Source organism: Somniosus microcephalus, chromosome 30 (genome assembly GCF_052327205.1).
Source record: "Somniosus microcephalus isolate GS21.2 chromosome 30, FLI_Smic_1.0, whole genome shotgun sequence".
Taxonomy (NCBI): domain Eukaryota; kingdom Metazoa; phylum Chordata; class Chondrichthyes; order Squaliformes; family Somniosidae; genus Somniosus; species Somniosus microcephalus.
Genome location: NC_141016.1, coordinates 19,515,760 through 19,529,979, shown reverse-complemented (window position 1 = coordinate 19,529,979; position 14,220 = coordinate 19,515,760). Strand labels below are relative to the sequence as shown.

The 14,220-nt window shown below is 46.3% G+C and overlaps 1 protein-coding gene across 1 annotated transcript in view; it reads left to right on the top strand.

The window, feature by feature from the left end:
• Positions 1-14,220, top strand: part of LOC147097987 (zinc finger matrin-type protein 4-like) — a 319,696-nt gene that overhangs the window by 172,686 nt on the left and 132,790 nt on the right. The window contains exon 5 of the mRNA XM_085971183.1: positions 998-1,210. Coding sequence (XP_085827309.1) covers positions 998-1,210 — 213 coding nt within the window. The remainder of the gene's footprint in view (positions 1-997; positions 1,211-14,220) is intronic.

Below are 14,220 nucleotides of genomic sequence, written 5' to 3'. Positions count from 1 at the left end.
TTTGCCCGATTAAAGCGAGTCTGATATCCCATTTGAGAGTTCAATATTTATACCCTTTTCCAGTTGTATTTCCTTTAAGGTTTTCTGCTGATGCAAGTTAGTTATCCCTATTCATCTTTCTGCTGACTTCTGCAATTCTTTACTGCTACATCAGCTTGTCATTTTCCAGAATCTTGTCTTTCTCCAGGTGTTCTGGGTTAACCATATAAAACGGTGTGAAGGGCAGGTGTCCCTTAAATTATGTCATCTTTACGGGGGCAGATGTTCCTTATCTTATGTGCCATCTTTACAAAGTTTAAATTAAAACACCTTATCCAGGGTGAACCATTGTTTTTGTTCCTAAAAGTCAGCCTGTCGGAGCCATGCACCTTCTGTTTCAATAACGTTATTTATTCAGGGTCAACAACTGTCTTATCCCACTAGCCAGAATTCTTTCATAGGATAGTGTATTTTTCTAAATAGGTTATATGGCTTATTCCTTCACAATCCCATCTATCGAGTTGCTCCTTGCAGGTGCCATTGTTCCTGCTTTTGTAATAGTCATTTTATTTTGCACCAAAAAAATCATAACGGCGTTCATATTTACAGTGGTATCTGTTGAACGAATATGAATTTTGTAAAATCTAGCTTGAACGTATCATCTCCATGTGTAGTTCTGTGTTTTTTTTAACTATTTGTGGGCAACTTATATACCAATACCACTTATAGGGTTTTTACCAGCCTATACCAGATTTAATGAGAGACTCATACTGACAGAAATAATAGGACACTGATAAAAGCTTTCTCACTAAAAAATATAAATGCTATGACGGTGATGTCAATCAAAACCGATAGTAGTAACCATCAAGTAGTAGAAATTAATATAATGGGTTGGGAAATCAGTTTAATTCACTGTCTATTTGACAGAAAAGTGCAAGTATTGAGTATTCAATCATACTTTACTGCATGATTTTTTTTCCAGTATTTAATTCCTTTGATTCTTTTTTTCTCATCACAGAACCAAAGCAGATTTCCTCAAGTCCCATTCCAATAACAAATCCGACAAGACAGAGAAGAGATTCGGACAGGTTCTGTCAGCTCTGTAATGCCTGGTTTAACAACCCAATGATGGCTCAACAACACTACGACGGTAAAAAACACAAGAAGAATGCAGCGCGAGCAGATTTATTAGAACAACTCGGTCAGACACTAGACCCTGAAGCACTCAGAGGTAAGCCTTTTGAAACAAAAATCACGTGGAATTCAAGTTCATGGCATTTCGTCTCCAGGGTCAGAGTGGCTGAGTCCTATGGGCAGGGTAGTGATGCAGGACATTAAGAGCACCAGTGCTCTATTGCACAGAGCAACCAGTCACCAGTTCCGTTACACTACTCCATCCAGTTATTAGACTCAGTGTTCCCAGTTTGGGGAGGTGTTGAGCAGAGACAAAGGCATTTTGCCACAGGAAGGAATAAATAAATGAGTCAATCAGTGGGAGAGTTGTCCTCTGGTTGCTTGTGTGAACTTTTTAGTGTTTAATTTGGAACACCTTTGACATCCTTGGCACTAAGTTGTCTGCCTACCCTCCTCACCTAGTGAGACCAAGGAAGATAAAAGTCCTCCTTTTCAAACCCCTCCGTGAGTTGTGGTTCACCCTACCTCAGATTCACCTCCAGCCATATGTCCCAGCCCACATACTCCGCTCCCCAAACACGGGTCTGCTCTCCAATCAGTGGTCACTCTTTCAGCCATTACTCTGTGGCATTCCCTCCCTATGGCCGCGATTTTGCCCAGCTCGGCGGGTCCCTGGCGGGCGACGTCGGTGGCGGGTCCCGACCCCGCTGCTGGCTGCAGCTCGCTGTCTGAAATTAATCTACCTTGATTGGGCTTGTCAAGCCCCGCCCAGTGCGTTTCCCGGTCAATAAGAGGAAGCGGGTCTGGTGATGTCATTTGATGATGCGTCATCAGCCAGTTTCCTTAAAGGGACCATGGCCAAATTTATTTTGACAGTTGTGCTGTCAGTGTTCTACAGCATTGAGGTGCTGCAAACACTGACAATCACTGCACAGAGGTGCAGGGCTGCACCCAGACTCTCCCATGACTCTATCCATATGTTTATGGAGGGCGTCACAGCACGCAGGGAGGTCCCCTTCCCTTCCCGTGGGTGGAAGAGATATCCCCGGGACACCAACGCAGCCTGGTTGCACATTGCAGAGGAGGACACAAGCAGGGATGTGGTCAGGAGGACCTGGGTGCAGTGGCTCAAACCTTTCAATGATCTCAGTAGATCACGAAACGTTACTGCAAAGCCACACTCAACCTCATCCTGCTGTGCCTCTCATCACATCCCCATCACTCTGCCTTCCCTACCCTACTCCTGCACATCCTTACTCACACCAACTTACCTTGGACCTCCACCCATCCCTCTCTCTCTATCTACATTATCACATTCCCATCTTACTAGCCACCCCTCACACTCACCCTCATCCTAGTGCAATCATACCAACTAACAACACACAAGGGTAGGCAATTGGATTTTTTATGCAATGTTCATGTAAAGTTTCTCTTAATGTGTATTCAAACATTGAAATCTTTATTTTCAACACTTTGCGTTCTTGGACAGATTTGTGTGCACCTTTGGAAGTGGTTTAGTGAGTTGCAGTGAATGGCGAGACAGAACGGTACCGCCCCCCCTCCCCGCCCCACAATGGTGATGAGTGTGAAAGGAATGGCTTGGGCATTGTAGGGATGCTTTATGGTGTTGGTGTGGGGTGGTGCCAACCTGGCGCATCGTGTGGCAGCCAGGGTGTACAGCATCAAGTGAAGTAAATGTGGCTATGCTGAGGCCATCCCTGGCCTCCCGGGCAGCAATGTGGTCGGGAGCTGATGCCCTCTGTCCTGTGCAGCATCAGTTGATTCCGGAGAAGGTTGGTGTTGTTGTTGGTGCTGCTGGTGTGCCTGGTGCTGCTGGTGTTGGGGCTGATCGTGGCGAGATTCTGAGGACCAAGGTGAGAGAGTATAAAGGCCACCCATGCTGATGGAATAGATATCAGGTGAAGTAGAGATGACAGAAGTGACCTGTCAATGGTGAGAGAAGTAATGAGGTCAGACTGGATGGAGACTTGTGTAAAGACTTGCAGCATGGTGCATCTGTTGTGGAAATGCAGTGAGGAAGAGCTTGTGGCTGAGGGAAGATATCTCTGTAAGGTGGGTGCTTTTTCTTGACATTTGAAGCTGTCAACTCATCAGCTGATTCAATGGCCACTGACCTCCCACCTCAGCTTCACAGACATGGGCGAGCTGTCAAATTCAAAAGGTCAGTTTAAAACCATTGTTAAGTGGCTGTGAACAATCCACTAATCATTTAAATTGGCTCCCCCATCGCTGCGTGTCGGGTTTGCTCAGCTCTCACAGACCCGACAGTTGGTCACGACCCGCTGGGGAAAAAAAAACCCTGGAAAATCTCGGCCTCTCTCTCTGTGCCTTGCCACCTTGGTCCCCGCTTTCTAACGGTCCTCCTCTTTGTTCAACTTTCAGTTCCGCTTGTTCCCTGTTCTCCCCCTTTTCCCTGCAGCTCAGTGTCCGCATTTTTCCGTTGCTCTGCAAAGAACATTGAGAGATCGAGAGAAATATTAACCAACCTGTGCTAGGGAGAAGCATTTCTTATACCAGAAATTGCAAAATCTGTGACCAACAGCAAGTATCAGCTATGTGTTTTGAACAGAAAGCAAAAGATATCAGAGGCAAACTAGATCCAATTTTAGTGTGTCAGTACGCGAGTCATAATCCGGCAAGCAAGGTTCTAATTAAAATAAGTGGTCTCAATAATAACCTTTAGCATCATGTTATATGGGTATTTAGGGGATATAGTGAGAATTTTTCTTTTCAAATTCACTTGAATTTTATTTAAATAATTGAGATTTAATCATTTCATTCAGTTATGAATTCATTACTTTTATGTCCTTTCAATTCATTTATTTTTCATTTTATCATTTCTGTTTCTTTTCAACTTTTTTTTAATAAAGTTGAGTTTCTTTTAAGTATTGTTAGTTTATTGCAATACATTTTATTTAAATTCATTTTCAATAAAACCTACATGGATTAATTTAAATTTCAGCCCACAACATTTATTTCCTCAGTTTTATTGTTAACGCTGTCGCTTTAATTTCCTTTTTAAATTTAACATGGCACATTTATTCTGATTTTGTTTTAGTGCAGTTTTAGTTCATTAACTTCACTTATAACGCATTTCATTTTTGTTTGTCATTTTAGTTTCCTCTCTTGGTATTTTTGAACATTAAGTTTATTTTACCCTGTGGCAATAACGTTCTGAAGGTTTACAAACCAAGATTATTTTACCTCTGAGGTTACTGCTTAGATTTTTTTATTCAGCAAAGTCAGGCTGCAATTTAAACAATTAAGTTTTATTTAAAAACACCTTGGGGGAAAAATTCAGTATCGCCCCGTTTGGGGTGCCATTATCGGCCGTGCGCAAAGTTTAGCGCCTGGCGCTAATTATCGCCTCCGACAGCAAACTTGGCTTTTATCACCCCTGGAGGTGATTGGAGCGCTAAATCAGGCGCTTCACACCTGTCTTAAGGTGCAAAGGCCGAGGAGCGAGGCGCTACCTCAGAGCGCTGGCAAAGCAAGGAAGGGCGAATCAAAATAAACCTGCAAAGTGCTGCTCAGTACTCAAAACTCCTTCACACAGCGTTGAATCTCTCCAGAAGTCTCTCTCTCTCTCTCTCTCTCTCTCAGAATGCGTGGTGCAAAAATGTCACCAACAAAAAAAGGCAGGAAGCGGTCGCCTTTAAATAGCGCTCCCCTAGTCCCTTTCTGACAGCAAAACGCTCCCCTCAACCTGTCGTTGCTAGCGGCAGGCGGTAAGGCAGGGGGCGCCACTCAATTTTCGGTCCGGGGCGCTAACGGGGCGTTGCGCACTCGACTGACGTCACGATCTGCCGGCGCAGGAGATCGTGACGGCAGTGTTTAGCGCCGCCGCAAAATGTCTAGTTAATTTCATGAGCAGCACAAACATCGCCGCGCCCGGGCGCTAGTTGCTTTGCGCCCCATTAGCGCCCTCTTAAGGCGCTAACGGGAGGCGCAAACAACTGAATTTTTCCCCCCCTTGGCTGCTATCAAGCCCTCACAATGACTGGTGTTGTATGCAAAAATTAAATGGGCTTAGCCTGTACACTAGAGAAGCTGTACCTGGCATCACTATCTCAGCTCATTGCAGCTGATTAAGCCTGGCAAATTCCTTTTTGCAACACTGGTTTCTTTATTAATACGATCTGCGTCTCATTGTCTTGTGGTAAGTCAAAGGTTACGCAGTTGCAGGCAAGATAGCGAGGGAAGGATCCAGGGAGCGGAAGGAGACATCTCTACAGAATGGATTCGGACAGAAGCTTGTCGGAGATCAGTGTGATGGATAGTAGATTTATCACAATTCAAATCATAAAGTTTTTTATATTATCTATGTGGCTAGTAAATTTAAATTTGGTTATCTTGGGAGAGAATCTCTCAGATGCTTGTGTGCCTGCTAATTTGTTGTCCACATGCTGGAGATAATACAAATCACTGCAACATGTCACTTGAAATGAAAATAATTATTGATTGCAAAGCAATAGAAACCATTTAACACAGACTATTCATTTTGCCCTGAAAAGAATCAAATTGAAGGTAAAAGGCTTGACAGCACATGGAAACAGGCAGGGGACTAGTGTCTCAGTGGAGTCCTGAAAACCATCTTCAATTTGGTAAGCTTTGTTCAGATGTGCCAGCCGTTCACTTGATTTGCTGTGTCTGAGTTTTGAACTTCAGAAGGTATAAGAGAGATATATCAGGCAGTGCTCTGACAGCTGCTGAATTCTTCTCAGTCCACTGGGATCAATCTGAAAACTCCACGTTAATCGATGAAACCTCCTGTATGGGTTATGTTATGGACACTGGTCCAGGTTTAGTATTTACTAACCGATAAACCGAGGGCTGGATTTTGCCAATGGGGAGCTTTTGGAGGCGGGACTCCCACTTGTCGGGTTTTAGTCCCGCCTCCATCGACTTCTGGCCAATCCACGCTATTTTCCCTTGACTGACCTTGTTAAGCCCGCCCAGCGGGCTAAGCAGGCCAATTAAGGGGAAGCCGGTTACAGAGAACGTCAGCGTATGACGTTTCATCTGTCAATATTTTTGACAGATGAATTGTCATCGTTTGACAGCTCTGTGAAGCTGTCAAACACTGACATTCTCTGTAGTTTGATGAGTTCTTGTATTCAAGACCTCATCAAACCTCTTTCTTTAGCAGAAATTAGATGTTTGTTGCATTGGAGAATGCAGCAGCCATCTGTCATCTCTGCCGCGGAGATGCGAGACTCTCCGCATCCCCAATGATTGAAGCCTGCAGGAAGAAACAAAGGTAAGTAAACTTTTTCTAACACTTTCCACTTACCTCACATACTCACCTCACCACACTTGCACCCATCACTTACCTTCACAGCGCACTTTTGCACCCCTCCGACCCCCGCAGACCCACTGCTTGCCTCACTGACCCCGGCGGGGTTCGCAGCCTTCGGGAAGCCCGCACTTGTGTGGGTAAAATGGGAATAATCCCCGCCTCCAGGAGACGGGACCCGGCGCGGGTCGGCTACCCGCCTCCTGGGAAGAGGCACGGAGGTGGGTTGGGGCAGGTTGGGCACCCGCCCCCAGATTCTGCCATTTTCCCGGCAGTCCCGCCTCCATACCTGCCTCCCCAGGGCTGGCAAGATCGCGTCCATAGTGTCACATTTCTTTATTATTGTATACAAAAGAAAAACTTGCATTTCTATAGCGCCTTTCATGACCACCAAATGTCCCAAAGCGCTTTACAGCCAATGAAGTACTTTTGAAGTGTAGTCACTGTTGTAATGTAGAAAATGTGGCAGCCAATGGCGAACAGCGAGCTCCCACAAACAGCAATGTGACAATGACCAGATAATCTGTTTTTAGTGATGTTGATTGAGGGATAAATATTGGCCTTAGGACACCGGGGAGAACTCCCCTGCTCTGCTTCGAAATAATGCCATGGGATCTTTTACCTCCAACTCAGGGCCTCAGCTTAACATCTCATTCCGAAAGACGGCTCCTCCGACAGTGCAGCGCTCCCTCAGCATTGCACTGGAGTGTCAGCCTAGATTTTTGTGCTCAAGTCTCTGGAGTGGGACTATGAACCCACAACCTTCAGACTCAGACACGAGAGTGCCGCCCACTGAGCCACGGCTGACGAGGAGGTATGTGACGTAAGAAAACTACTAGGCACTTGGTCTAAGCGTTAAACAAAGCTTTAATCAACTGTTTTACAACATGGCGGTCTAGTTGTGTCCTTCACTAGTTCCTGTTAAGAATGTCCTGCGCAAACTGGGCCCGTGCCTGAGTATTTATACTTTCCCTGGACAGCGCCACCCGTAGGCCGCTCAATATTATTTCATAAGTCATATTCATGTCAGTATGAGTTAGAAATTCTGTAACCAAGTGAGATCTGGTATACCAACCTCATGCTACTGTTGAACATTTACTTCTAATAAATCTAATTTGTAAGCCTAAATGGCACAGTCCGTTAGAGTCTTTGGGCTAGATTTTCAGTATAGACAGTTTTGGGGCGCTAACCTTAGCGCCCGCCCGAAGTTAGCGCCCGCCCCAAAGTAGCGCCCCGTTGCCAGACATTCAGTGGCTTCGCCCTAAGAGGTTGGTGGAGCGCTAAAAGAGGCGTTCCACTACTATCTTTAGGCGCTAAGCCGGCGGTGCAGAGATCAACGCCCGAGCTCGGGCGCAGCGCACGCCAGACACTCTGGTGCCACTGAGCTCTTAAAGGGGAAGGGTGCATGTGTTCTTTTCAAAAGCAGAGTGTGGGGGGGAAACGAGGAGGAGGAGGAGGAGGAGGAGGAGGAGGAGGTGGTGGTGGTGCCCGGAAACATAAATACACCGTTCACAACAACACACTGGATCCTTCCACACAACACATGCAGACTGCCGTTTATAGTGCATGAGGAGTGCCCTTTAATTTGCGCTCCCCAGGGTCTGTTGCGTTCCATTTTACAAACGCTCTGGACGCCAGCCGCACAATGGGGCGGTCCGACTGAAGTTTGGATTCGGGGCGGCCAAAGGGCGTTGCACGAGGATGTGATGTCATTTTCTGCGCGCGCATCTGGGCGGCCGCTAAACTTTGCACCGGCGCTAACGGGCAACTTAATTTGGGGCGGGGCGCAAACTGCGCTGCGCCCGGGCGCTACACGCATAGCGCCCGAAAATCACTTCTCTTAAGGCGCTAACTGCTGGCGCAAGCAACTGAAAATCTAGCCCTTAATTCCTTCGCCAACCAAAGACTAGGAGAACATGAGAGGGCTTGGGTCAGTTCAGTCAGCTAACTGCAGAAACCAGGGTTTCTGTTTGACTCCTGGGTAACGCTACATCGCCAGATGTTGTACCTATAAAATGACACTCTGGGTCATAGTGGGCGAGGTCTTGGTTACGGCAATAACCCTCTGTGGCAAAAACAAGCGAATAGCTGAGCAAAGTCTAAACATGTAACAATCGACTCAGAAACAATTAAGTAAGTGTTTTTTGGTTCCTTCTTGGAAAATAAATAAGCTTTCCTTATCCTCACATACCAGCTACATAACCAAGTGCACCTGTATCCAATGGAGAGGAGCAGCTCTTAATCTTTACTGTCCAGCTGTTTAGCGTGTAGGTTTTATAATGAGGGCCAAGAAATATGTCAAAATTAACAAAAGATTAAACTAATTTACATCTTTCCTTCCTTATCAAATATCTCAGCGCAGCTACTCGCATTTGCTAAAAATGTTCTGCTGAAACGCAGATTTAAATTACGGACTTCGATTCAGAACCTCCCTCTGAGCTTGAGTAATGGCACAGTCCTTTCAGAATTTCTGTTTCGACTATCACTGATCAGGGGAACAAGCTTTGATGGCTTGAATGGCCTCTTCTCATTCTTGACTCTTAGGAGGTGATTTTAACTGAACCAGCTGGGCAGGAAATGGGTGGCTTCAGGTCAGCTGTCCATTTTACACCCACTTGACTTTACTCTCAGTTTTTTTTATTAATTCCTGGGATGTGGGTGTCGCTGATGCAAGGCCAGCATTTATTGCCCATCCCTAATTGCCCTTGAGAAGGTGGTGGTGAGCCGCCTTCTTGAACCGCTGCAGCCCGTGTGGTGAAGGTGCTCCCACAGTGCTGTTAGGGAGGGAGTTCCAGGATTTTGACCCAGCGACGATGAAGGAACGGCCGATATACTTCCAAGTCAGGATGGCGTGTGACTTGGAGGGGAACTTGGAGGTGGTGGTGTTCCCACGCGCCTGCTGCCCTTGTCCTTCTAGGTGGAAGAGGTCGCGGGTTTGGGAGGTGCTGTCGATTGAAGTCATAGGAGTGTAAAATCGCGCAGGGTGTAAATCGGGCAGTAGATAAGATCCAGTCAGTTTCCTGATGGGGCGGGTTAGGTTAAAATTGCCCACTTACTTTCTGAATGCAGATTATGGTTTCACCCCAGTGCAGCATTAGAAGGTATTTTAAATGTAGTCCTGAGACTGGGTGGGACAATTTTACACAAAAATAATTTAGCACGTTCATGCTGAGAGTTGGTGTTCTGCCCATTGCTACAGCGCATCATTCAACTCCAAAAGCCAAACCAAAGTCGTGCAATACAAATCTTTCAGATTTAAGACCAAATTTCAACTCAGGGCGTGAGTGCAGTGTGTGGGAGCCGGGGTGGGCGGGAAGCACCCATGACAGCATGACGTTTGGGCCATTTTAACTCCTAGGCCTTATTATCCTGTAAGAGGGAGCACCCCCCCCCCCAATCTCTCCATCCCGCTAGTGGGGGAATCTAGGACAAGGGGACATAACCTTAAAATTGGAGCCAGGCCATTCAGGAGAGAAGTTAGGAAACACATCTTCGCGCAATGGGTGGTGGAAGTGTACAACTCTCTCACACAAAAAGCAGTAGATGCTAGCTCAATTAATCATTTTAAATCTGAGGTCGCTAGATGTTTGTTAGCCGAGGGTGATGTAAAAAGACTACTAAGCACTTGGTTTGAGTATAAAACAAGGCTTTAATCAACTGTTTCACAACCATGAGATTCTAGTTACATCACTAGTTCCTGGTTACAGAAACATCCTGAGCAAGCTGGGCCCACGCCCGAGTATTTATACTCCTTGGACGGCGCCACCAGCTGGCTGCCCAGTGTTAGTTCATGAGTCATTTCTTCATGACTGATGAGATTCATGACAGAGGGTATTAAGGGATAAGGAGCCAAGGCGGGTGGATGGAGTTAGGATACAGATCAGCCATGGTCTCATTGAATGGCTCGAGGGGCTGATTGGCCTAATCCTGTTCCTGTGTTAACAACAAATTTAACTCTTTTGTCGTGGCTCAGCCGCAAGGCGCGTTTCACCGAATTTGAGAACTTTCAGCACAGGAGGAGAGGCTGGTGTATTTTTAAGCAGTGGAAGCTGCACATTGGAGCTATTAGCTCAAATCCTATTGCCCTGCTCTTTGCTTGCATTTGTCTAATTCTCTCTGAAATGTCATGATTCACTCAGCTGCAGTAGCCACTTGTGATAATGCATTCCATATTCTCATAACCCTTCACCTGAAAATAATTTTACTAACCTCCCCCATATGCTTCTAGTGGTCGTCCTAAGTCTGTGTTTCCTTGTTACCGATTAACCAGCCGGTGGAAACAATCTTGCACGATTTACTCTCTCTAAATCTTTTGATCATATAAGATAAATAAAAATGAAGAGACAGTTCAACCCATCTTATAAAAGCCCCTATAGATCTTAATAAGACTCCAAGGTTTTTTTGCCTCCATTACCCCACTCATCGACTGCAGTTGAACCTCCATTGACCCTGCTCCAATCATCTATCTTCCTTATTACCTGCCAGAACTCAGGGCTGGTAGAATTTATTTGCAAATAAATACGTTTAAAAAAAAATTCAGTCGAAACAGGAAACGTGTGAATCCCCAGCCGCAGAACAGAATTTGTTGCTGCAGTCAGCGATGCCAGAATCATCACAGGAGTTTGGGTCGGGAGGTCAGGGGGAAGCAGGACTTTGGGTCGGGAGTTCAGCGGGAGTCCGGGGAGCCGGAATTTATTAAAAAAAAATTAAACAGCTCAGTGTTTGGCGCTGGAAAGCACAGAACTGAATAATAGTTGTGACAGTGTTCACAAAGATAGTACAGGCTCCTTTGTAGAAAAGTAAATTGAATTCCAGTTGGGAAAAAGAGATTTAATTGCTAACTTAATACAACAGAAATGCTTTTAACTGAGATAAAAATTAATTCGTCTTCAACTAATTGACAAATCCACCAATATCTGTTGTATACTAAAGGAGTCCACAGTACTTTGGTTGATAATGGAGGCTCTATTGTAAGTGCTTTTGTATGTAGCATTTTCTACTTCTTAGCAAATCATTTGGGGCAGAGAAGAAGAGCAAGTAGGCAGTTCTATTTTATACCCTTCCCCCCTTCCCTAGCTATCTGTTTATCTTCAAGCGTCCTTCTCCAGCCTAGATGACCACACAATTTGTGCTGATTTGAGATGAACAACAAAACAGCATTTATAATCAGTACACACTCTCTGCTGTTGTTAGCTCCTCTGCTTACCAAAGAAGAAAGTCAACCTGGAGTGCAGTTCAAAGTACTTTCCCAATGATGGGGTTTGATGTTTCCAAAAACGTCAATTTTCTGAGTGGCATTGAGGCCCAGTTGGTTAGGTATGTCTGGCTGCTAGGGAAGGGGCCAGCAGGAGCAGCTTGTGTGCCCTAGTGTGGCTCCAGCAAAAAACAATCGGGCACCATGACTTTGAACCAGCCTCAGGGCTCAGTCCAGAGCCGCACTAACCGGGAAACCATGGCATTGGCTAGAGATGCCCCTTTCCCAGCCTTCAGTGTGGCATCCCAGGATTGTGTCTCTTCAGGCCAACTCTCAGGCCTGCCCAAAGCAAGAGCCGACATTGCTTCCAAAGGAGCCATCCCAGGAATCATGGACTGCTTCTCTTCTGTGTTGTCATGGAATGGCCAAGCACAGAGAGACACCTGACCTGGCAGGTCTCGAAGCATCTCCGGAAAAATCTTTCCCCCCCCCCACCCCCCCAAAAATAAGTCAAACCAGATTCTGGTAAGTAGTTGTTTCACTACATAAATTGAAGGCACCTCAAAGCACTGGAGAGGTACCACCAACGCTGCCGCCGCAAGATCCTGCAAATCCATTGGCAGGATAGGCGCACCAACATCAGTGTTCTCGCTCAGGCCAACATCCCCAGCATCGAAGCTTTGACCACGCTCGATCAGCTCCGATGGATGGGTCACAATGTCCGCATGCCCGATACGAGACTCCCAAAACAAGCGCTCTACTCGGAGCTCCGGCACGGCAAGAGAGCCCCAGGTGGACAGAGGAAACGCTTCAAGGACACCCTCAAAGCCTCCTTGAAAAAGTGTAACATCCCCACCGACACCTGGGAATCCCTGGCCCAAGACCGCACAAAGTGGAGGAGAAGCATCCGGGAAGGCACCGAACACCTCGAGTCTCTTCGCCGGGAGCAAGCGGAAGCCAAGCACAGGCAGCGCAAGGAGCGCACATCAACCCAAGCACCCCACCCACCCGCCCCTTCAACCACCGTCTGCCCCACCTGTGACAGAGACTGTAGGTCCTGCATTGGACTCATCAGTCACCTGAGAACTCATTTTTAATGTGGAAGCAAGTCATCCTCGGTTCCCAGGGACTGCCTAAGAAGAGAACAAGAAGACATAAATTGGAGGAACACTAGGTACAAACAAAAATATTTTCCCAGGCTTTCCTTCCCCTCTAAAGAATAAATTTACCTTTATTTAAAAAATGCCCACTCACGGTTTACTCACAGAATGCTGAGTTTTTAACTGTGCTGTACTTTGGTGCAGAAATCCAATTTCTAAACCTGCACCATCCCATCACAAGGGACGTGCCTTTGTTTTTGTGTTGGCTGACTTCACTCCCTTATGAAGTCATCGAGATTGTTTTCTTCATTGACTAGATTAGAAGAAAACAAAGTCCCCGTGAATTTACATGCATCCAGTGTTTGTAATCTAAGGACCTGATGAACCATCTCACCTCTGTCAATTCGTCTCAAACCCATAAAACCTGTCAGATGTTTGCCACATGTTAAGTGTTGTCGATTTGTCCCGTGATTAACTTCCAGGTATTGGCAGGAGGGACTGCCTAAGAAGAAGCCTAGGATTGGCAGGAGGCACACGGACTAATATGTCTGTTAACAAATTGTTTGCAGCTCGTTTTCAGAGTTTGAATCATAGAATCATAGAATAGTTACAGCACAGAAGGAGGCTATTCGGCCTGTCGATCCCGTGCCGGCTCTCTGCAAGAGCACTTCAGCTAGTCCCACTCCTCCGCCCTTTCCCCGTAGCTCTGCGAATTTCTTTCCTTCAGGTACTTATCTAATTCCCTTTTAAAAGCCAAGATTGAGTCTGCCTCCACCACCCTTCAGGCAGTGCATTCCAGATCCTAACCACTCACTGCGTAAAAAATTTTTTTCCTCATGTTGCCTTTGGTTCTTTTGCCAGTCACCTTAAATCTGTGTCCTCTGGTTCTCGACCCTTCCGCCAATGGGAACAGTTTCTCTCTATCTACTCTCTCTACACCCCTCATGATTTTGAACACCTCTATCAAATCTCCTCTCAACCTTCTCTGCTCCAAAGAGAACTACCCCAGCTTCTCCAGTCTATCCACGTAACTGAAGTCCCTCATCCCTAGAATCATTCTCGTAAATCTTTTCTGCACCCTCTCTAAGGCCTTCACATCCTTCCTAAAGTACAGTGCCCAGAATTGGACAGAGTACTCCAGTTGAGGCCGAACCAGTGTTTTATACAGTTTCATCATAATTTCCTTGCTTTTGTACTCTATGGGCTCAATTTTGCCAGCCCTGGGGAGGTGGGTTTGGAGGCAAGACTGCCAGGAAAATGGCAGAATTTGGGGGCGGGTGCCCAACCCGTCCCCAACCCGCCTCCGTGCCATCTTACCAGGAGGCGGGTAGCCAACCCACGCCAGGTGGGAAGAGGATTAATGCCAATTAACTGCCTGTTAACAGGTAGTTAACAGGCAGTTTTTTGACTAATCCCTATTTTGAACCCTGAAGTGTGGGCTTCCTGACGGCTCCGAACCTTGCCAGGGTCAGCGAGGTGGGCCGTCGGTCTGTGGA